Consider the following 24,361-nt stretch of genomic DNA (forward strand, 5'->3'; position numbering starts at 1 on the left):
AGCATTTTAAAACGTTTTTCTAATGGTAACTGTTAGCTGATTAGCAAGCATGCTAAGGCATAGCACCTTGTTAACATGCTAAAATTGTTTAATGGTAACTGTTAGCCAATTAACAAGCATGTTAAAGCACAGCACCTTGTTAAAATGCTAACATTTTCTAATGGTAACTGTTAGCCATTTAGCATGCATGCTAAAGCACAGCATCTTGTTAGCATTTTAAAATGTTTGTCTAATGGTAACTGTTAGCCGATTAGCAATCATGCTAAAATAGTCTAATGGTAACTGTTAGCCGATTAGCAAGTATGCTAAAATAGTCTAATGGTCACTGTTAGCCAATTATCAAGCATGCTAAAGCACAGCATCTTGTTAGCATTTTAAAATGTTTGTCTAATGGTAACTGTTAAAATAGTCTAATGGTAACTGTTAGCCGATTAGCAAGCATGCTAAAATAGTCTAATGGTAACTGTTAGCCAATTAGCAAGCATGCTAAAGCACAGCACCTTTTTAGCATTTTTAAAATGTTTGTCGAATGGTAACTGTTAGCCGATTAACAAGCATGCTAGAATAGTCTAATGGTAACTGTTAGCCAATTAGCAAACATGCTAAAAACATCACCTTGTTAGCATTTTAAAACGTTTGTCTAATGGTAACTGTTAGCTGATTAGCAAGCATGCTAAGGCTTAGCACCTTGTTAGCATGCTAAAATTGTTTAATGATAACTGCTAGCCAATTAGCAAGCATGCTAAAGCACAGCACCTTGTTAAAATGCCAAAAATGTCTAATGTAACTGTTAGCCAATTAGCAAGCATGCTAAAGCACAGCACCTTGTTAAAATGCTAAAATTTTCTAATGGTAACTGATAGCCAATTAGCAAACATGCTAAAGCACAGCACCTTGTTAACATTTTAAAATGTTTGTTGATTAGCAAGCATGATAAGGCACAGCGCCTTGTTAGCATGCAAAAATGTTCTAATGGTAACTGATAGCCAATTAGCAAGCATGCTAAATCACAGCATCTTGTTAGCATTTTAAAATGTTTGTCTAATGGTAACTGTTAGCCGATTAGCAAGCATGCTAAAATAGTCTAATGGTAACTGTTAGCCGATTAGCAAGCATGCTAAAATAGTCTAATGGTAACTGTTAGCCAATTAGCAAGCATGCTAAAGCACAGCACCTTTTTAGCATTTTTAAAATGTTTGTCGAATGGTAACTGTTAGCCGATTAGCAAGCATGCTAAAATAGTCTAATGGTAACTGTTAGCCAATTAGCAAACATGCTAAAAACATCACCTTGTTAGCATTTTAAAACGTTTGTCTAATGGTAACTGTTAGCTGATTAGCAAGCATGCTAAGGCTTAGCACCTTGTTAGCATGCTAAAATTGTTTAATGGTAACTGCTAGCCAATTAGCAAGCATGCTAAAGCACAGCACCTTGTTAAAATGCCAAAAATGTCTAATGTAACTGTTAGCCAATTAGCAAGCATGCTAAAGCACAGCACCTTGTTAAAATGCTAAAATTTTCTAATGGTAACTGATAGCCAATTAGCAAACATGCTAAAGCACAGCACCTTGTTAACATTTTAAAATGTTTGTTGATTAGCAAGCATGATAAGGCACAGCGCCTTGTTAGCATGCAAAAATGTTCTAATGGTAACTGATAGCCAATTAGCAAGCATGCTAAATCACAGCATCTTGTTAACATTTTAAAAAGTTTGTCTAATGGTAACTGTTATCCGATTAGCAAGCACGCTAAGGCACAGCACCTTGTTAGCATGCTAACATTGTCTAATGGTGACTGTTAGCCGATTAACAAGCATGCTAAAATAGTCTAATGGTAACTGTTAGCTGATTGGAATGCACGCTAAGGCACAGCACCTTGTTAGCATGCTAACATTGTCTAATGGTGACTGTTAGCCGATTAACAAGCATGCAAAAGCACAGCACCTTGTTAGCATGCTAAAATTCTTGTCTAATAATAACTGTTAGCCAATTAGCAAGTATGCTATAGCACAGCACCTTGTTAACATGCTAAAATGTTTGTGTAATGGTAACTGTTATCTGATTAACAAGCATGCTAAAACACAACACCTTCTTAGCATGCTAAAATTGTCGAATGGTAACTGTTAGCCGATTAGCAAACATGCTAACGCATAGCCCCTGTGCTTTGATCATAAGCCCAGAGCTTTAACTGTTAGAACTCTAACTTTTCATAAGTGTTTTACTCAAATGTTTTACCTGGTGCTTGCTAAGCTAATGCTAATATGCTAATAACAGTCACGCTCTCTGTAATCTAATAACCAATTCCTGCACAGTACAAATACATTTAGCCTAATGCACATATTGCTCATCTAATTGCATTATGTTCTACATCACTTAGCCCAGCAAAAGTGTTTAATTATTATAATGAGATAATGCTTCAGTGTGTGCACTGATAATGGCCCACAGATTGTTAAACAGTGGATTATTGTATTAACAAGGGGTTACCAAAGGGTTAATAGAGTTTTAATATGGATTTATTAGGCAGTCAACAGAGGATTCATTGGGTTTATATAAGGACTTAATGAGGGTTAACTGAACCACAAAGCATGGAAGATATTTGATGCCAGAAGTCAACAGCTATCAATGGGACACAAACGAAGGACTTTTGAATCTTTGTGCAATCTCAACCCTTCACACAAAGGACATGTTACTACACAGAAACATTATTTAATCAGGTTCATGTGCCACGGTAAAGAAACAAAGACTCTAATACGATGCCTGGGTCCAAGCTGCAGCTTGAAAAAAGGCTTCCTGATTCAATTCAATTCAACATGAATTCCACAATGACACACAGGAAACAACAAGCTATTAGTGGGATTTAAAGCGTGCGATCCGATTGGTTCAAGCAGCAGACAAATATACAGTGATGGTAGTTTGGTGCCCTCCCCCCATCATGTACGGTCACACACTGTAATGTTTGCGGCCCTTATAAACAATCACCAACAAACTGTTAACACACGTTTGGGGCCTCGCGGGGTCTCATTTAATGGAGAATGATGTGGCAGAAACACACACAGTAAGAGTTGAATGTAGTTTCACCCCAATTAAATCTGATATAACGGCATAAAATCCAGATTTGAGGTGGTAAAGTTGTTCTTCTTCAAAACAGGACATTGATTATCCAGAAGAATATCGCATCATGTGTTTTCACTGCCGTTATCATCAGTTGGTAAAAGCATAATAAGATGAAAGAGTCGTGTGTGTTTTATATCGTTAGAAACGTCTTAATTAGTCAAATGCAATGAGCAGATTTGTGAGTTTTAATGGATGAAATTCCTACAAACACACATCAATATAATAAACAGAAGATTCCTTTTATCATATAGTAACTTACAGCAGACCGTCCCGATTCAAACGAGCCCAAACGCAACATACGATGAACAGATCTTGAAATATGTTGTGTGTACACGGAAAGGCAACGCACAAAAGGGCACTCAACACACATTGTGTGTGTGTGTTTGTGTGTTTGCATGTTTGTGTGTGTGTGTGGGCGCGTGTGTGCGTGAGCGTGTGCATGTTTGTGTGTGTGTGTGTGTGTGTGTGTGTGTGCGCGTGTGTTTGTGTGTATGTGTGCACGTTTGTGTGTGTGTGTGTTTGCGCGTGTGTTTCTGTGTGTGTGTGTGTGTGTGTGCGTATGCATGTTTGTGTGTGTGTGTGCACGTTTGTGTGTGTTTGTGTGCGTGTGTTTGTTTATGTGTGTGTTTGTTTATGTGTGTGTTTGTGTGTTTATGTGTGTGTGTATGTTTGTTTGTGTCTGTATGAGTGTGTGTGTGCATGTGTGCATTTGTGTTAATGTGTGTGTTTGTGTGTGTGTGTGCGTGTTAATGTGTGTGTTTGTGTGTGTACGTGTTTATGTGCGTGTTTGTTTATGTGTGTGTTTGTGTGCGTGTGTTTGTTTATGTGTGTGTTTGTGTGTGTGTGTGTGTTTGTTTATGTGTGTGTTTGTGTGCGTGTGTTTGTTTTATGTGTGTGTTTGTGTGCGTGTGTTTGTGTGTGTGTTTGTTTATGTGTGTGTTTGTGTGTGTGTGTGTTTGTGTGTGCGTGTGTTTATGTGTGTGTGTGTTTGTGTGTGTGTGTTTGTTTATGTGTGTGTTTGTGTGTGTGTTTGTTTATGTGTGTGTTTGTGTGCGTGTGTTTGTGTGTGCGTGTTTGTTTATGTGTGTGTTTGTGTGTGTGTGTTTGTTTATGTGTGTGTTTGTGTGTGTTTATGTGTGTGTGCGTGTTTATGTGCGTGTTTGTTTATGTGTGTGTTTGTGTGCGTGTGTTTGTTTATGTGTGTGTTTGTGTGTGCGTGTTTGTTTATGTGTGTGTGTGTGTGTTTATGTGTGTGTGTGTGTTTATGTGTGTGTTTGTTTATGTGTGTGTTTGTGTGCGTGTGTTTGTTTATGTGTGTGTTTGTGTGTGTGTGTGTTTGTGTGTTTGTTTATGTGTGTGTTTGTGTGTGTGTTTGTTTATGTGTGTGTTTGTGTGTGTGTTTGTTTATGTGTGTGTTTGTGTGCGTGTTTGTTTATGTGTGTGTTTGTGTGCGTGTTTGTTTATGTGTGTGTTTATGTGTGTGTTATGTGTGTGTGCGTGTTTATGTGCGTGTTTGTTTATGTGTGTGTTTGTGTGCGTGTGTTTGTTTATGTGTGTGTTTGTGTGTGTGTGTGTTTGTGTGTTTGTTTATGTGTGTGTTTGTGTGTGTGTTTGTTTATGTGTGTGTTTGTGTGCGTGTGTTTGTTTATGTGTGTGTGTGTGTGTGTGTGTGTGTGTTTGTTTATGTGTGTGTTTGTGTGTGTGTGTTTGTTTATGTGTGTGTTTGTGTGTGTGTGTGTTTGTTTATGTGTGTGTTTGTGTGTGTGTGTTTGTGTGCGCGTGTTTGTTTATGTGTGTGTTTGTGTGTGCGTGTGTTTGTTTATGTGTGTGTTTGTTTATGTGTGTGTTTGTGTGTGTGTGTGTTTGTGTGTGTGTGTGTTTATGTGTGTGTGCGTGTTTATGTGCGTGTTTGTTTATGTGTGTGTTTGTGTGTGTGTGTGTTTGTGTGTGCGTGTTTGTTTATGTGTGTGTTTGTGTGTGTGTGTTGTGTGTGTGTGTGTGTTTGTGTGCGTGTTTGTTTATGTGTGTGTTTGTGTGTGTGTGTGTTTGTTTATGTGTGTGTTTGTGTGTGTGTGTGTGTGTGTGTGCGTGTTTGTTTATGTGTGTGTTTGTGTGTGTGTGTGTTTGTGTGTGCGTGTTTGTTTATGTGTGTGTGTTTGTGTGTGTGTGTGTTTGTGTGTGCGTGTTTGTTTATGTGTGTGTTTGTGTGTGTGTGTGTTTATGTGTGTGTGCGTGTTTATGTGTGCGTGTTTGTTTATGTGTGTGTTTGTGTGTGTGTGTTTGTTTATGTGTGTGTTTGTGTGTGTGTGTGTTTGTGTGTGTGTGTGTGTGTTTATGTGTGTGTGTGTGTGTGTTTGTATGTGTGTGTGTGTGCATGTGTGCATTTGTGTTTATGTGTGTGTGTGCGCGTGTGCATGCACATATCTGAGGACATAGTTAATGCTAACACACATCCACATTCATGCTCATCTAAAGGATCGGGATGCTCCTGAACACTCAGGGGGTTTCCACATTGGGCACGTTTGCTGCGGTCCGATTCCGAGTGTGATTGTTCCCGGTGCCCCCCGCAGCGTCGGTCTGGTTTCACACTCACCCCGTCCATTTGCGTTCATCTTACGTCATCATAAACACGCATGGAGAACACAACTCATCATACTTTGTTATTTTGGTGACAACTGCGTATATGTGCGTAACTCGTCAGATGTGCAGGGCAAGGCGGCTTGTTGCTGCTCGCAAACAGTGGTTTTTGAGGAGTTTTCGAATACCACGTCTGAACAAACTCGAGGAATTTTATTCCAACTGGATTAAGAAAAATGAATTGGTGTCAAAAAAAATGTTTTTAACCTTAACATTAACCCAACATCCTCTCAACTACCCACAACACCCTGAAAACACTCAGAGCATCAATGCCCTGGCAATCACCCACAACACCCTGGCATCATGGCAGCAATCTGTTGCACGGGCAATCATCACTCACATTTACTTTGAAGCTGTCATCTACTTGTGCTGAACAATAGCAGGACAGAACTTCACAAGAACTATCATGGCTTCCAGCACACCATCAGAACAGCGGAAAGAGCCGGAAGACAAACATCAACCGGCCGTGAGCTGAGAGGAGGACCTGTTATCAGTGTCCAGGGGGGAAATTCAGACAGGAAAGCCATCTGAACGAGGGGAGTGGAGGCCTATCGGAAGCGCAGAGTAAACAAGCTCCTTTTTAATCATCTTGACTCGCTTTTACACTCTTTGATGTGCTCCTCTATTAACGCATGCATCCCTTCCTCCCCATCGTCGGTCCTCCTGAGAGCGCGCAGGGGGAGTATCATGCTTGTTTTAGTGAACATTATTTAGAAGAAATGTGGGGAGTTACATGAAAGATACAAGCCAGCCAAAACGTTACATTTATTGTGTTGTTTATAATAGTTTTTTTCTCTTTATTACATAAAAAATTAAATCCTGAAAAATGTTAAGCATGTTGAAAATGCACAATATGAATTTCTAATGTTGTGACATCACACGTATAATGAGAGTTCTTTTGTTTAGAAGTGCACAAAACTGTTTAACAAGTGCAAAATAACCTTTTTCACATTCTATGTAAAGCAACTGCACTTGTTGTGATTCCAGTTATTTGAAATGTGTCATAATATGTCAAATGTGAGTTCTATCATTTATGTTGATTCTTCGGCCGGTTCCCGCCTCCTCCTTGCCCATCCTTTACCTTGTTACACTGGTGCCGGAAACTGGGAGGGAGGAGGGATCGCTGTCGGCCGCAGAGAGGCGGAGGAACCAATACCGGCCGCCGAGAAGGGGAGGATCTCTCTCAGTGTCTCTGCTCACCCTTTCCCTTCCCCCAAGCCTCCACTCTCCCCCAGGTTGTCAAGAGGCGGGGTGGACCACCGACTGACAGAACGGCCGGAATGGCAGCATCTCCCCCCTCCTCGTTACATTCGTGCCGAAAACTGGGAGGGAGGAGGGATGCGCTGTTGTGGAGTCCTCGCCGCTACCATCCGCCAGGGGAGCACCCGCCGGCTGGCGAAAGCCTAGCGGATGGCAGCGGCGAGGACTCCACGACAGCGCATCCCTCCTCCCTTACACCGCTGCCGGCCGCTGAGAAACGGAGGAACCGATGCCTGCCGCCGAGAACCGGAGGAACCGGTTCTTCAAGAGTCAGGGTGGACCCCGGTTGTCAAAAGGCAGGGTGGACCACCGACTGACAGAACGGCCGGAATGGCAGCATCTCCCCCCTCCTCGTTACATTCGTGCCGAAAACTGGGAGGGAGGAGGGATGCGCTGTTGTGGAGTCCTCGCCGCTGCCATCCACCAGGGGAGCAGCCACGGCCATCTGCCTGGGGATGGAGGGGATGGAGGGGTCGCTGCCGGCCGCTGCGAGCCGGAGGAACCGATGCCTGCCGCTGAGAGCCGGAGGAACCGATGCCTGCCGCTGAGAGCCGGAGGAACCGATGCCTGCCGCTGAGAGCCAGAGGAACCGATGCCTGCCGCCGAGAGCCGGAGGAACCGATGCCTGCTGCCGAGAAGGGGAGGAGCTATCTCACTCACCCTTTCCCTTCCCCCAAGCCTCCCCTCATTTCTCCCATAGGTTGTCAGGAGGCGGGGTGGACCACCGGCTGACAGAACAGCCGGAATGGCAGCATCAGACAGATGGCGCCCCGGCCTGAGGCCTCGTCAACACCGAGACGGCGTTTTTAGTTTTTTGAAAACGCACTCCAAAGTGGGTACATTTGAAAATGCCGTTTTCGAGTTGTAGTGTGGACTGTAAAAACAGATTTATCTGAAAATGGTGATGTATTTGTTGTCATGTGATGCAGTCATGTGATCTATCCAAACAAAACAATCAAGATGGCGGCCCGTGTTATAGCGCTGCTGTTGTACTTATAGCTCACTATGATAATGTTCATGCAACCATCATATTGCGTTCCTTCAAAGACGACGGGAACTTTACTCGGAATTGGTGTCCGGCGACAGAACACGCGGACAATTGTGTTTCAGTCCGTACATGCAGCGGGGATTTCCCGCATGTGCAGTGACACGATTTAAGCGCTTTCATACGTTTCAGTGCGGACGAGCAACTTTTGGAAAATGCTTGAAATCGCTGGTGTGGATGGAGAGCGTTTGAAACGGAAACGCTGTTTTCAAATGTATCCGGATTAATGTTGTAGCCTGAATCGGGCGGAGGAGGAGTGTGATGAGGAGGAGGGCGTGGCCAGGCTGTGATGTCACATATTGGTATCAGCCAAACATTTCATATCGGAGCATCCCTGTGTAATATTCATGTGGAATAATCCAGTACATTAAATCCTTTACAAATATATCTCCAACAGTATTCATGGTAAAACAAAACCTCAGTTGACACATTTGTATCATTGCACCGCATATACAGTCATACCGCCAGCACTAGAAGATCTGACCTTAGATCAGTAGTTCAAAGTAGAGACTCTGTATAACCTGAAACCTGCTGCTGAGCGATTACACAGGTTAAGCTGACCTAAGTGAACGGGGAGAAGGAATCTTACGAGATTAACCAGGAGCTTGGGAGGAAAGAACGCCCTTCGAAATGATTTTGTACGTTGCAATTGGGCGAAGTGCCCGTCAGAGGGTTAACTTGAAAAAGTTGCGGCACGTAAAACCTCTAAACCCTCAAACCCGTGGCTCTTGGCGGACAGCTGTCCAAGTTCAAAGTCGTTTTGGAGAGCAGGGCTTCGTCCCCACTTCACCAGGGCTCTACATTGCTTTGATGTGGGTCCATCAGAATTTTGAAACCCTTTGAGCATCCAAACGCTCTGAAGCTGGCCGTGCATCTGTGTGTTTTGCCCTTCAACGGTACCGTAACTGGATCAAATGTCTTGGCCAAACTAACTATCAACCGAAGAGGGCCAGAGTCAAAATAATGGAGTCAAACTTTTGGTAATCACACAATTCCCAGACTGCGGCCTTGATATTACCAAATGGCCTCCGTGCACTGAAAAATGTTTATTGCATTTGAAAACAATCTCAAGTGCCATGTGCAAACAAATGCTGCTGGAGCTTTTCCCCGAACTCACTGACTTTACTTTGAGTCATTTTGCTTTATGACTTTTAGCCAACTGGTGTCATAGTGGCCTGAAGACAATCATTTTTAAGGCATGATTTAATCACGTTATTCCTCTCAAACCACACAATGAGGACTTCAGGACATCACGGCATCATTCTCAGTCAAGCTGCTTTGAAACGATCTTGTGAGTTAACAATCGTAGTTCAGCACATAAACTATGAACATGTTACACTGATATTGACATCATTTTTAACAATATATCTACACGATTTAAAAACTAAAATATGCTTGTTCTATTAGTTACTTGATATGTAACTTGTAATGTTGTACCTAGATATGTATAATGTCGGGATGCACAATATATCGGTGGCTTTTTCAGGCATATGCTACTCGCCATGTGGGTTTTGATTGGTGCATTCTGGCTTTGCTTTAGAGGATCTGAGTAAAGGGTTGCAAGGGGTGGCCCGGCTTCGGTCCATGGTGGGCACGGCTACCTCTTGCCACACCCTAGCTCCACCACTGGTTTCAATCCTATCATCATTTGCAATATAGTCATTATGCTATTTTTTTGTATTTTCTCCCTTTTTCTCCCCAATTTGTGATGCCCAATTGCCAATGCGCTCTAAGTGTAGTGACTCAATCCGCGCATCTTATCACGTGACTTGTTGAGCGTGTTACCATGGAGACGTAGCGCGTGTGGAGGCTTCACGCTATTCTCAGCGGCATCCACACACAACTCACCACACGCCCCATCGAGAGCGAGAACCACATTATAGTGACCACGAGGAGGTTACCCCATGTGACTCTACCCTCCCTAGCAACCAGGCCAATTTGGTTACCCCATGTGACTCTACCCTCCCTAGCAACCGGGCCAATTTGGTTACCCCATGTGACTCTACCCTCCCTAGCAACCGGGCATTTTGGTTACCCCATGTGACTCTACCCTCCCTAGCAACCGGGCCAATTTGGTTACCCCATGTGACTCTACCCTCCCTAGCAACTGGGCCAATTTGTTTACCCCATGTGACTCTACCCTCCCTATTAACCGGGCCAATTTGGTTACCCCATGTGACCCTACCCTCCCTAGCAACTGGGCCAATTTGGTTACCCCATGTGACCCTACCCTCCCTAGCAACCGGGCCAATTTGGTTACCCCATGTGACTCTACCCTCCCTAGCAACCGGGCCAATTTGGTTACCCCATGTGACCCTACCCTCCCTAGCAACCGGGCCAAATTGGTTACCCCATGTGACTCTACCCTCCCTAGCAACCGGGCCAATTTGGTTACCCCATGTGACTCTACCCTCCCTAGCAACAGGGCCAATTTGGTTACCCCATGTGACTCTACCCTCCCTAGCAACCGGGCCAATTTTGTTACCCCATGTGACTCTATCCTCCCTAGCAACCAGGGCAATTTGGATACCCAATGTGACTCTACCCTCCCTAGCAACCGGGCCAATTTGGTTGCTAAGGAGACCTGATTGGAGTCACTCAGCACGCCCTGGACATGGCTTTTTATTTTTATTTTTTATATAAAACTTGGCCACAGGAATGTAAAGAATGTTTATTTGATTGGGTCAAAGTAGACAACATTTGGTCAATTATTTAAAAGTTTTAGATGTTTATTGCAGGTTCCTTGTTTTCTGCAGCTGAAGTTGTTTAAAATGAAAACAATAATCCACTTTACACAATTTAGAAGCTCAAAAACAGATGCACAGAAGTCCAAAAAACTTTTTTAAAACATAAATCGTCTTAATATTTATCATCGTCATATTTCAATGTTTTTTAGATTGTATTTATTTAAGTGTTAAAATATCGGTATCGACCTCTTTTTCATCGTCGTTGTTATTAAAATCAATTATATATACACAATTTCAAACTTCAAATATGCTTGTTCTATCTTTCTTGCAATTAAACTATACTTGCTTTGATACTTAGTTATCTGTTAAATGTAATGCAGCGTACATGCACTTTTGGGACTTTTATATTTAGAAGGTTTTTGGTGCTTTTAATTGAAGTTTGCATGCTTAAAGTCATACGACTGGACAGATATAAAGAATAAATGGCGGTAAATGTGTTTATCCTGACGTCTCATTGAGTCTGTAGTATGAGAATAATATAATTAAATGCAACATATTCCTGGTTTAAACTTATAAAAACACCACATCAGAAAACAAATTCCCTGTTATATTTGAAAGCACGTGCAATCTGCCTGCATTAAAGACCAGTGGCTGCAAGGAGAGGCCTTTTCTCTTGAAATAAAACGTTTCCACCATCATCATGTCTGATCTTGTTTTTTTCTGTGCCTGTGATCCACCGACCGGCCCAAAAAAGCGAGTCAAATTTGGGTAGCGCCGCTCGCCAACCTGTGGCTTAAAGAAACAACACGCTCGGGAGGATCGAATGGGATGGGAGATGTGTAATTACTGCTGGTTATGAAAACGAAATGTCACTCTCTGCAGAGCATAGCCAAGATAGACACGCCTGGAAAGAGCTCCGATCTCACACACGTGACCAAACACACTTGTTGTTATTTGACTTAGTTTGAGGTTTAATTCAAGGTCGGTGTGTAGGAGAGCCATCTTTACTGCCGATATAAAGGAAAGCAGCATCATAAATATCGCAATGATTTGATGCATATTTTTGTGCATTATGTGTCAATCAGGGTTGTGTTATGTTGTCATGACAACCAAGTTGTAATATTGGATACAAATTGCCAGAGACAAGAATAGCAAGCTATTTAATCACAGTAACATCATGCTAACACACAGTGTGTCTATACTTTTGAAACAGTGAGTGTTTTAATGTTTAGAGAGTGAAATGGTAAATGGTCTGCACTTATATAGCGCCTTTTTAACCTTAGCGGTATTCAAAGCGCTTTACACTGGGACTCATTCACACATATGCACACCATTGATGTGTGCCAGAGCTGCATGTAAGGCACTAGACTGCCTTTGGGAGCAACTTGGGGTTCAGTGTCTTGCCCAAGGACACTTCGGCATGTGGAGTCATGTGGGCCGGGAATCGAACCACCAACCCTGTGATTAGCGGCCGACCCGCTCTACCACCTGACCCACAGCCGCCACATTGACTTCCATTGCAAGTGTCTTATCCCTCCATAGCAACCGGGCCAATTTGGTTACCCCATGTGACTCTACCCTCCCTAGCAACCGGGCCAATTTGGTTACCCCATGTGACTCTACCCTCCCTAGCAACCGGGCCAATTTGGTTACCACATGTGACTACCCTCCCTAGCAACCGGGCCAATTTGGTTACCACATGTGACTCTACCCTCCCTAGCAACCGGGCCAATTTTTATAAATTTGAGGTTTAATTCAAGGTCGGTGTGTAGAAGAGCCATCTTTACTGCTGATATAAACGAAAGCAGCATCATAAATATCGCTGGAACTCGCTGGAACTGCAATACTTTTTCTACCATTTTGCTCAGCCGCGATTGAAACGATACTACATAAATACATTGGATACCATCAAAACACCAAAAACATTACATCGCCCAGCATGAGTGCATGGCATCATTTGATTTACAGCATAATAACACACTGCAGATAACGCATAATCTCATTCTTCTCCAAAAATATAAGAGATAAAACCCTTAATGTGGGATTCATACGGTACGTCCAGAAAGTAAAGACAGAAACGTCCTCTATGCCCCCACCTGCTTCTATCACCGTGTCCCCTAGAGGAAGGGAACATTAGCAGGAGGACAAAGCGCCAAGGCAACCCAGGCCTGTTGCAACAGGTTGGCGCTGCTACAAAAAGCATCTGTGCGACACGCTCACGGTAAAGAGAGTGATGCAGTTCTATCCAATACACATGCACCCAACTGTATAGTCGTGATAGTTAGTTATGCATCACCTGCAGACGTCTCTGATCCAGTGCAATGTGCACAAATTCAATTGCAATTGATTACTCAAGGTTAAGAATCCCACTCACGGATGCAATGGAGACCAGGTTATGAAGCGCCCCTTCCAGGGCTTGAACCTTTAACCTTTGGGTTATTAACCTAGATCTGTAACCACAACACTCTTCTGCATGGGCTTGCCCTCACAATTTAGATTTTACATGTAGATACTAGTTAGTAGTGCTTGCTCTGGAATGAATGATTGTGCGGCTTGTTTAGTAGATGTTTGCTTTTCCTTTTCCAAGCAATCAGACTGGGGTGCGAAATTAAGCACGTGTTCTATTTGGCAGGTTCATTTCCAGTGCCACACACCAATCTGGTGGTGCATGCAATAAAATGGTCAAACAAGTTTTCCATTGTATAATATCGGTGTCTCACAGCAGGTAAGTAATGTACCACGCTGCACTTTTGATCTCAAGGGGGCTATTTTATAGTGAATCAACAACTATGGCACAACCAGCTTTTAAACTTGCTTTTTCTTGTCTCTCATGTTCTTCAAAAAACCCCACTTCTCCTGGAGTCACGAGTTTGAACCCAGGGCGTGCTGAGTGACTCCAGTCAGGTCTCCTTAACAACCAAATTGGCCCGGTTGCTAGGGAGGGTAGAGGCACATGGGATAACCAAATTGGCCCAGTTGCTAGGGAGGGTAGAGTCACATGGGGTAACCAAATTGGCCGGTTGCTAGGGAGGGTAGAGTCACATGGGGTAACCAAATTGGCCCGGTTGCTAGGGAGGGTAGAGTCACATGGGGTAACCAAATTGGCCCGGTTGCTAGGGAGGGTAGAGTCACATGGGGTAACCAAATTGGCCCGGTTGCTAGGGAGGGTAGAGTCACATGGGGTAACCAAACTGGCCTGGTTGCTAGGGAGGATAGAGTCACATGGGGTAACCTCCTTGTGGTCACTACTTGCTCTTGGTGTGGTGAATTGTGTGTGGATGCCGTGGAGAATAGCGTGAAGTCTCCACACGCACTACGTCTCCGTGGTAACACGCTCAACATGCCACTTGATTAGATGCGCAGATTGACGGTCTCTTAACGGGATTGAGGCGAGTCACTATGCCACCATGAGGACTTAGAGCGCATTGGGAATTGGGCGTTACAAATTGGGGAGAAAAAAAATAAAACACTTCTGATTAGTAATTTAAAAAATTCAGACTGGTTGGTACATTTTTCAAATATTAATTTCAGACCATGAATCAGACTTTTGAACCTGGCTAAGGAGGAAAAAAAATTTTGTCATTGTTGTTGTTGGTTTTACTAAAGGAGTCGATTGACCCGAGCATACCTATCTCGAGACTGGGGCTGGGCGATAAAACGATATCGATATACATCACGATAAAGAAAATCCAAGATAAGCTTTTGAGGAATTTTCGATATTTACTGTGTGTCGCTAAAACACAAGCAGTTCGGCTTTCTCAGGCTGCGTTTCCACTGGGGTGGAAGAAATCCGCTCAAAGGCGCTCACAGCGCTAGGAGAGAGTCGCTCCGCACCGCTGCCAATCCTACGATCCACCTTGCTAGCATGACGCTCGGCTTTCATAGAAAACGCTCTCAGCTTCGATCAACGCGCCAGTGGTAACGTAGGGTCAGACTGTATGAACTTGCTAATGCTAGCTGCCTTGCTAACGATTAGGCTACGTCGGACACTGGATTGATTCCATCCGCACCGCAAGACTTCATGACAATGGTTGCGTCCTCTCATCGTCTCTAGTGAAGAGCGCGACAGATCTGATCTTTCTGCACTGTAATCTCGGAGTAGCCCGACCGCCCGGATGCGGGGAACGGCCGCTGTCCGCGGGGCAAGTGGGGACTGGATACCCCGACCGCCTGGAGCAAGGGAGCCGCTGCTGGGGGTGGAGGAGTGCCCTGCTGTCCCAAGAGACGCGGAGGGGTCGAGGGAGACCGCCGTCCACGAGGGGAGGAGAGACAAAACTCTCCGACCGCCCGGAGTGGTAGGGCCGCTGCCAGGGGTGGAGGAGTGTCCCCATTTGCTGCCAGAAAAGTGGAGGGGCGTTCTGCCCGCTGGGGGTCGAAGGTTTGACTCCGGTTCACCCGGGGTTGGAGCGGCTGTCATCTACATGAAGCGCCACGCGAGTTAATGTGGTTTCAAAGCAGCTTTTAGACCAAAACGTTTGTCCCTTTGAAATGTATCTTTATTAATCAGCATGATATGAGCCTTTAATAATAAACAAATCCAATAAACAAATCGGTTCTAATTTTGTGAACTAATGAGATGTCTGGAATGGAAAAGGAAAGACTAAAATTACTAGTTGGTCGACGAGTCTCTCACTTTAACGAAAATATACAATTGTTTTGTAAATGTTCTCTCGGGACACCCCTGAACCCACATTCAGCATCATTCCACAGTCACAAGGGCTTCTATGCCCCATACTGGAGTATCTGAATCTAAAGAAATATACAAAATATTTAATTTTAATGTAAAAATATTCCAACAAATACTGGACTGCTGTCACTATGAACAAACAGACGATCTTTAAACCTTCATTTTCAATTGAGAAACGGTAAAACACGGTAAAATTGGTAAAAGATCCCGCAGACCCCACTGATTTGGCCATCTCTGGACCCCCTGTGCAGTTTTATAGACACTATTTTGACTGTTTAGAATTTATGTTGTTTTCTTCTTTCCGTTAACTTTGAAATAAAAAAAAAGAAAGTGCAATGTGTAAATGTCGATATCGAACTATGGAAAAGATTACCGCGATAACAATTTTGGCCATAATCGCCCAGCCCTAGTCGAGACCAGAACATCAAAGACACTTTGGCTGTTTTGACCAGGGCCAGTGCGCAACCACCCAGATCACCATAGCAACCACAGAGCAGCACACTAAAAACCACCCAGATCACCATAGCAACCACAGAGCAGCACACTAAAAACCACCCAGATCACCATAGCAACCACAGAGCAGCACACTAAAAACCACCCAGATCACCATAGCAACCACAGAGCAGCACACTAAAACCCACCCAGAACACCTTAGCAACCACAGAGCAGCAGACTAAAAACCACTCAGAACACCAGAGCAACCACAGAGCAGCAGACTAAAACCCACCCAGATCACCATAGCAACCACAGAGCAGCAGACTAAAACCCACCCAGATCACCTTAGCAACCACAGAGCAGCACACTAAAACCCACCCAGATCACCATTGCAACCACAGAGCAGCACACTAAAACCCACCCAGATCACCATAGCAACCACAGAGCAGCAGACTAAAACCCACCCAGAACACCATAGCAACCACAGAGCAGCAGACTAAAACCCACCCAGATCACCATAGCAACCACAGAGCAGCAGACTAAATCCCACCCAGATCACCATAGCAACCACAGAGCAGCACACTAAAACCCACCCAGATCACCATAGCAACCACAGAGCAGCACACTAAAAACCACCCAGAACACCATAGCAACCACAAAGCAGCAGACTAAAACCCACCCAGAACACCATAGAAACCACAGAGCAGCAGACTAAAACCCACCCAAAAAACCTTAGCAACCACAGAGCAGCACACTAAAAACCATCCAGATCACCATAGCAACCACAGAGCAGCACACTAAAACCCACCCAGAACACCATAGCAACCACAGAGCAGCAGACTAAAACCCACCCAGAACACCATAGCAACCACAGCGCAGCACACTAAAAACCACCCAGATCACCTTAGCAACCACAGAGCAGCACACTAAAACCCACCCAGATCACCATAGCAACCACAGAGCAGCACACTAAAACCCACCCAGATCACCATAGCAACCACAGAGCAGCAGACTAAAACCCACCCAGAACACCATAGCAACCACAGAGCAGCAGACTAAAACCCACCCAGAACACCATAGCAACCACAGAGCAGCAGAATAAAACCCACCCAGAACACCATAGCAACCACAGAGCAGCAGAATAAAACCCACCCAGATCACCATAGCAACCACAGAGCAGCATAATAAAACTCAGCCAGATCACCTTAGCAACCACAGAGCAGCACACTAAAACCCACCCTGATCACCATAGCAACCACAGAGCAGCACACTAAAACCCACCCAGATCACCATAGCAACCACAGAGCAGCAGACTAAAACCCACCCAGAACACCTTAGCAACCACAGAGCAGCACACTAAAAACCACTCAGAACACCTTAGCAACCACAGAGCAGCAGACTAAAACCCACCCAGAACACCATAGCAACCACAGAGCAGCAGACTAAAACCCACCCAGAACACCATAGCAACCACAGAGCAGCAGACTAAAACCCACCCAGAACACCTTAGCAACCACAGAGCAGCACACTAAAAACCACCCAGATCACCATAGCAACCACAGAGTAGCAGACTAAAACCCACCCAGAAAACCTTAGCAACCACAGAGCAGCACACTAAAAACCACCCAGATCACCATAGCAACCACAGAGCAGCACACTAAAACCCACCCAGAACACCATAGCAACCACAGAGCAATGCTATGGCAACCAACCACAACATCCTTGCATTGTGGCAACACCAGAAAATATAAAAATCTAGTCACAACCTGCCAAAACAAATGATCATTTAGCGTTTACTTAAAAAAACTGGAAGGCTTTTCTCTGCACGTTAAATAACGTCACATGATTCCTGGTGCTATACTGCAGCAGAACAGCTTTGCTACCACTCACAAACACACCTTTAGCTTCTAGGTTTGTTTGAACAAGTTCTTGTCGTACACTCACAATCACAAACGTGAGAAACAAGGCATTGGTCTCGGTCTATTTGGGGAGGGGGGGAGCTTTCAAGATACATTTACAGTTAGCGCATCCCCTCTGGCTTTATCAGGATTGAGAGCTGCACCGCTCGAGACCTTCAAAAGACTGAACATCTGGCATTATGGCCTTAGAGAACAGACCAGTTAACAAGACCACACATCTATCACCTCCGATCAGGCTTGGGTGGAGATCTTTGCAATCACAGCAACGCATACGATGACTTTCCATGTGAGAAAAGCAACAGAAAGCATCCAAACACCAAATGAGTGCTTCTAGTCTCAGAAGAGCAGCAGAATATGAGGCAGCAAATGCTTTCACAAGTTCAATAAGATGACTCAAAGATAGACTGATTCAGTGAGCAATGACAGTGACGGAGCGTCAAATCCATATCGACATATTCTAAAACATTAGACCAAATTTAGACACTTAAAAATGAGTCTTATTGCATTAGCCATCAAAGCAAGTGTGCAAACGAGCTCTTCTCAGAACTCATTGCTCAATGGGTTTTAACCACCCAAGGTCATTTTAGTATGAGGTCAGTTAACATCAAGTTCACACATGCGTTTCGTAGAGTTGGGGTCTTCGAGTTCGGGCTCGAGGTTGGTTTGGTTGGTACGGTTTCGAGTCCAAATATATCTATAAATTAAGAGCTGCAACCGCATCGTTTTCATAGTTGTGTAGGGTTGTTCAATGGCCGATGCCGACACTGATATCTAGACAGCAGGATGGCCGATGACCTATATAAATCCCAAAATACATAATACAAGTTCACAACAGGAAATGACATGTTCGACGGCATTTCTGATGTGACGTGAACACTTATTTTAAACAATATTTACTTAAAAACAGGCATTGTTTCTATACATTTCCTAAGTATCCATTGGCAAATCTGTTGGTACCGACACAGGAAGGTTAAAATGGGCCGATGATGGCAAAATTGGCCAAATATCGTCCAATATATCGGACTTTCACTAGAAATAATGGCTTGCCGTTTAGTTTACAGCTGTAAGCTGAATTCAGATTCATGCACGGATTCATTCAGACTCAGCTGTTACGGATTCGGTCATGTTTCCAACATGGCCGCCTTTGAACTCTGACTTGATTGGTTATAGACCAAGGCCTAGTTGCGAGAAACCCCTAAGTTAAGAGATCATTCGGATATACCAGAAAGTGTATTGTCACAAATTAAGGGGTTTCTTGGTCTTGATCTGGGGCTCAACCAAGGATGGACTGAGCCCGTTTGACATCTTCTGTCTTCAGTTTGAACACTAGGATGCTAAATGGTCATTCAACTCAAATGGAGGGGACTTTAACTGGTGAAGGACATTCATAATATCTCTTGGATTTAACCATATAGGGCCTTAAAAATGAAGATATAAAGAGGAAAGTTTGTTCTGAAGCAGCATCTAAAAGGATATTAAGATAGCATGAACACTTCTGGAGTTATAGACACTCCAACTTTGGAAAAACAGCACTAAAATGTGTTTTCCCCCATTTTTGGGCTCTCACCGTTGCCGTATAATCCAACAAGTGGTGCTGAAGTCGAGTGATATTAGTAATAGAGCTAACAATCTCTGTGTAACAATAAAATCATGATGCTGACACCTTTCTAAGGTTATTATTTTTACCTGTAGTTTTGCTCCAAAATCATAGTTGAAAATGGTCAATTGGACCATTTTTGGGCCTACTGCCGGCCTAACTTCCAAAGCTTCCAAGAACCAAGATGGATGAGATGGACAACAATATTCCCTCAGATCAGGGCCACTTATGCCTCTTACAATAGTCATTTTTCCATTGTGTGTATGTCAAGGCATCACTTAAACACCAATCATAATAGAGGAAGAACAGTGGAATTCCATGGAAACATCTCCCGCCACTTACCTGCATCAGCTTCCCTTCGGCATAGCCAGTGCTGCCTCCGGCAAACACCCCTTCCAGGATGATGGGACTGCTGGTGGGCTCCTGCTTCAGAAGAGTCACCTTGATCATGGCTCTGGAGGTGGATCGCTCGGAGTCCACCGCGGCGGCTAGTTCCAGACCGGTGTGGCCCAACGCCACCTGCAAGGTGACCACGAGTAGCCACGGCCAGAGCCCAGCCAATCGCTGCACAGGAACCCTCATTGTCCTGGCTGCAGTGGCAGGCTCCGGCCAGACATTATGCACTGTCCACCAAAAGCTGCCCGTCCAATCAGAGCTCAGCAAAAAAAGACTAAATTCCAAGCAGTCCACTGAATGTGTCCAGAGAATCGAGGAGTTTATGGTTATTTGCTTAATATTCAGGCTCAGCAGTTATCTAGTGTTGTGCTTCCAGATTAAAGAATATAATTAACAATGTAAACAATGTAACTGTTTATAAAGCTTATATCACTTGTTATAACACTCATTAAATGCTTGTTCATGTGCTGTATCACTGACAGGTCAACATGATTGACACATGAAATGATTGACAGCTGACAGACTTTTCAAACTCAACTAGAACCTCCAAACAGATCACTATTGATATTCTGACAGTATTTCTTTCACGTGTACAATTCCCCGCGCGTCGTGATCGATACAGTCACGTCATAATCGCTCCATTATAGCGCGCGCGTCCACTTCAAAGGATTCCCGACATTCCACAATGTAACAGGTTGTAGCAGAATGATTGTATCCATCAATGCAACAATGTATCGGTGTTATTCCACTCCAGGCAGATGATACGCTCAGATAACGCCGAACAAAATCACATTTATAACAGCTGATAATCTCCCTTTGATCTTTAATCCTTCCCGAAGATTAATTTCCATTTCGTAAATGAATTAGAATGAGCACGCCGCGGTTACTTTACAAACCTGTTCGCTTCTTCGATTTTCAGGTTTGTCCCATTTAAAACCGCTAATCCAGAGATTCATGTCGAGAAATCCACTAGTTTAATGAGTAGAAATCCAAACGCGTTGTTGCCGGAGTTTGTGATACTGCCGCTGCGATGATTATCCGTGCAGAAGAGTCGCAGAAAAAGTTGAAAGTTGAAGTGAGCGTGCACACGAGCGCGCGCGCGTGTGTGTGTGTGTGTGTGAGCGTGAGTGTGTGTGTGTGTGTGTGTGTGTGTGTGTGTGTGTGTGTGTGTGTACCTGCTGATGACTGTCAATGAGGGTGGAGCAGAACTACACTGATACAACCATTAGAAACCATATAAACTGCGCCCTCTAGCGGACACTTCTGGAGCTGTCATTACATCAGTGATTTATTTCTTTATCAGAGACTCACTGAAGAAAAATTGCAACAGTTTAAAGCAATTAAATCATCTTTTTTCTTTTCTTTCTAAATATGGTCTAAAACTATATATCACTCATCATTTATTTTAAAAACTATGAATTAAAATTTCATACATTTCCAGTTAAGTTAAATGGTGTAATGTTTAACACAGGTGAATAAAAACCAATCGGTTAGATATTTTAAATTGTATCAATTACACTTTGTTAAATATTACACAAATAAAACCAGTTGAAGGAAGTTTGTTGAAAATGAAATGACATGCATACATATTAAAATAGGCTTAAAGGAATATTCTGAGTTAATCTCAATCGACGGCATTTGTGACATAATGTTGATTAACACAATATTAATATGGACTCGTTCCATCTTTACTTTAATAAAGAAGCACAAATGTGTGTTTCAGTGAGACACTTCCAATGCAAGTCAATGGGGTTTAATCTGTAAACATTAAAATACTCACTGTGTATGATTTTCTATGCAGTTATAATCACTAAAACAACACACATTATCAGCATTTTCACTTGATTTGCATTTAATTAAATTCAGCACAATACAGATCTCAGTTCAGTATTAATCTGATTCCTGCTCTCTGTTACACTGTAAAATACTTCTGTTAGCAATATACTGGTGCTTATGAACGTATAATTTATATTTAGACTTATGCACTAAATCATTTATGCACATTAAAATCATGTTTAATGAGTGAGTGATTCTCAAAAACAAGAATATATGTCCGTGAACTGGACATTTTAATGTGCATAATGGTGCATAAAAGATCAAAGATCAAAGGAAAATTTTAAATGACACTTTGCATCAGAACAATGTGACAATATTCTCATTATAATTATCCATCAATATATTTCACTTGTGGTTTTATATATACATATGAATTATATATATGTAAATGTTTATGCATATATGGTATATATATAATTCACATGGTAATTAAGTGAAATTTACTGTTATACAAGTATTACTTTTTCTTTATTAAAAATGAGCAAAAAAGCAACAAATAATGCCACGATGTATCGATACTTTACAATTGATTTATTTGCTATTCTCATTATTTTTAATGGTTCTCTAAAGTTTATTGTATTACATAGAAAACTACTGTAATACAATCATTTTATTTTTATTTATATAAATACTTGAACATTTAAAGAAATATATTTAATTAATATTAAAATTAATATATATTTAATACTAAATATAGTATATATATATATATATATATATATATATATATATATATATATATATATATATATATATATAATTTCAATTTCGCACAGAAATAAATTCTTATTATTCTATATATATATATATATATATATATATATATATATATATATATATATATATATCGGCAAGAACAAAATAACAATGTGAAAGTGGAGATTTATAGTAAAAAAAGACTTAAATATTAATGTGTTTCTCTCCCACACCTATCAAATCACTTCAGAAGACATGGATTAAACCACTGGGGTCGTATGGATTACTTTTATGCTACATGTATGTGCTTTTTGGAGATTTACAGTTCTGGTCACCATTCACTTGCATTGTATGGACCTACAGATTACTTATGGATTAGTTTTATGCTACATTTATGTGCTTTTTGGAGCTTCACAGATCTGGTCACCATTCACTTGCATTGTATGGACCTACAGATTGCTTTTATGCTACATTGATGTGCTTTTTGGAGCTTTACAGTTCTGGTCACCATTCACTTGCATTGTATGGACCTTCAGAGTTTAAATATTCTTCTAAAATTCTACAAAAAGTAAAACACACATCTGGGACGGCATGAGGGTGAATAAATGATGAGAGATTTTTTTTGTTGGGTGAACTGTCCCTTTAAATCACCTGTATCGTTCAGAGAAAACACCAGAAGAGTTACATGACAAAGTACGTGTCATTGTATCCACTCACAGTCCGACTGATTGCTTCCCCCTGCCTGGCCACTCCTTTGAAAAGCTCTTGGCTCCGCCCCTGCGCTCAACAGGCCACCTCCTCTCCGCAGAGGCGCAAAAACCATACATGCAAGGTATGCAATGCATAGGGGCGCCATGTAAAGGGGGTTGCCGGCCTCCTCGAACCCTCCAACATCACCCCTCTCTGCGCTTATAATGGATGACACTACCTTGCCAAATAAATATATTATTAATATGTACTCTAATACGGCCTGAGGCAATGGTGGGAGGAGTGTAGAGCGGAGGAGGGCGGGGCCGGGCTGGAACAGCGCACGCCTGGTCCCCAATCAGCCTGATGGGGCGCGCGAGGGATAAAGGCGGCCGGAGACGACAGTTCGAGAGAGAGAGAATTTCGGGCAGCTGCCCTGTGTGTGTTTATGTTTGTGTGTTTTTATTTAATTCAATATTATTTATACCGTCAAGCCGGTTCTCGCCTCATCCGCTCCCTAAACCCCTTTACACTGGTGCCGAAACCCAGGAAGGAGGAGGGATGCCCGTCGTAGAGACCTCGACACTGCCGTCCACCCAGAGGAGTGCCGCTGCCATCCGCCGAGGGACAAGTAGCCCGAACGCCTGGATGCGGGGAACGGCCGCCGTCCACGAGGCGAGGAGGATCGGGTAATTTAATTACAGTTACTTTTGATGTAGTTGCGTTAAATACCGTCTCTAGACTACAGAACAATTCTATATAAAACAAAAGTGAATTTAAAATCGAAATTTAACGTCTAATGTTCAAATATATGTTTTCTAATTTAACGCTGCCCCTTTAAATTCTCCGGCCAGTTCATGAATATTTAATTTGACTTATTTGAAAGAATTAATAGAACAGTTTTATGTCTATCCTTCATGTCTATCCTTCATCTGGTCGAGGTTGATCAGGGTTTTAGAAAGTAATTAGTAATAAGTAATGCAATTACTTTTCAGACAGAGTAATCTAATTACACTGTATAAGATGTAATTAGTAGTTAGTAATTACTGATGAATCACTGATGATGGATAAGTGATTTTAAGATTTTAAGCATTGTGTTATCTTTGACAAATGATACCATTTAACTTTTTATTGTTAATCAAACATACAAATACATTTTAATTAATTAATTAATAAATAAAGGTTGTCGCTTAGAATTAAGGTGCGATTCCTCAGATGGGTTTTATTGATAGAAAATAATCAACACGTGTTCATTATTATCTCAGATAAACACGTTTCTAAATTACCTTTCGCAAGAGAATTAAGGGTTAAACATCTGTGTAGTTATTTGTTAACTGGCGAGATTCAAACCCATATGGATTTCTTT

The 24,361-nt window shown here is 42.6% G+C and overlaps 1 protein-coding gene across 2 annotated transcripts in view; it reads right to left on the reverse strand.

Moving 5' to 3' along the window:
* LOC127643250 (E3 ubiquitin-protein ligase RNF43-like) overlaps window positions 1-20,826 on the reverse strand; it is a 182,052-nt gene extending 161,226 nt beyond the window's left edge. For both annotated transcript variants that reach the window (XM_052125917.1, XM_052125916.1), the window contains exon 1: window positions 19,723-20,826. In XM_052125917.1, the coding sequence (XP_051981877.1) occupies window positions 19,723-19,962 (240 nt within the window). In that variant the 5' untranslated portion in view covers window positions 19,963-20,826. The remainder of the gene's footprint in view (window positions 1-19,722) is intronic.
* Window positions 20,827-24,361: the final 3,535 nt, after the last annotated feature.

The sequence above is a fragment of the Xyrauchen texanus genome, chromosome 4 (assembly GCF_025860055.1).
Source record: "Xyrauchen texanus isolate HMW12.3.18 chromosome 4, RBS_HiC_50CHRs, whole genome shotgun sequence".
Classification (NCBI taxonomy): domain Eukaryota; kingdom Metazoa; phylum Chordata; class Actinopteri; order Cypriniformes; family Catostomidae; genus Xyrauchen; species Xyrauchen texanus.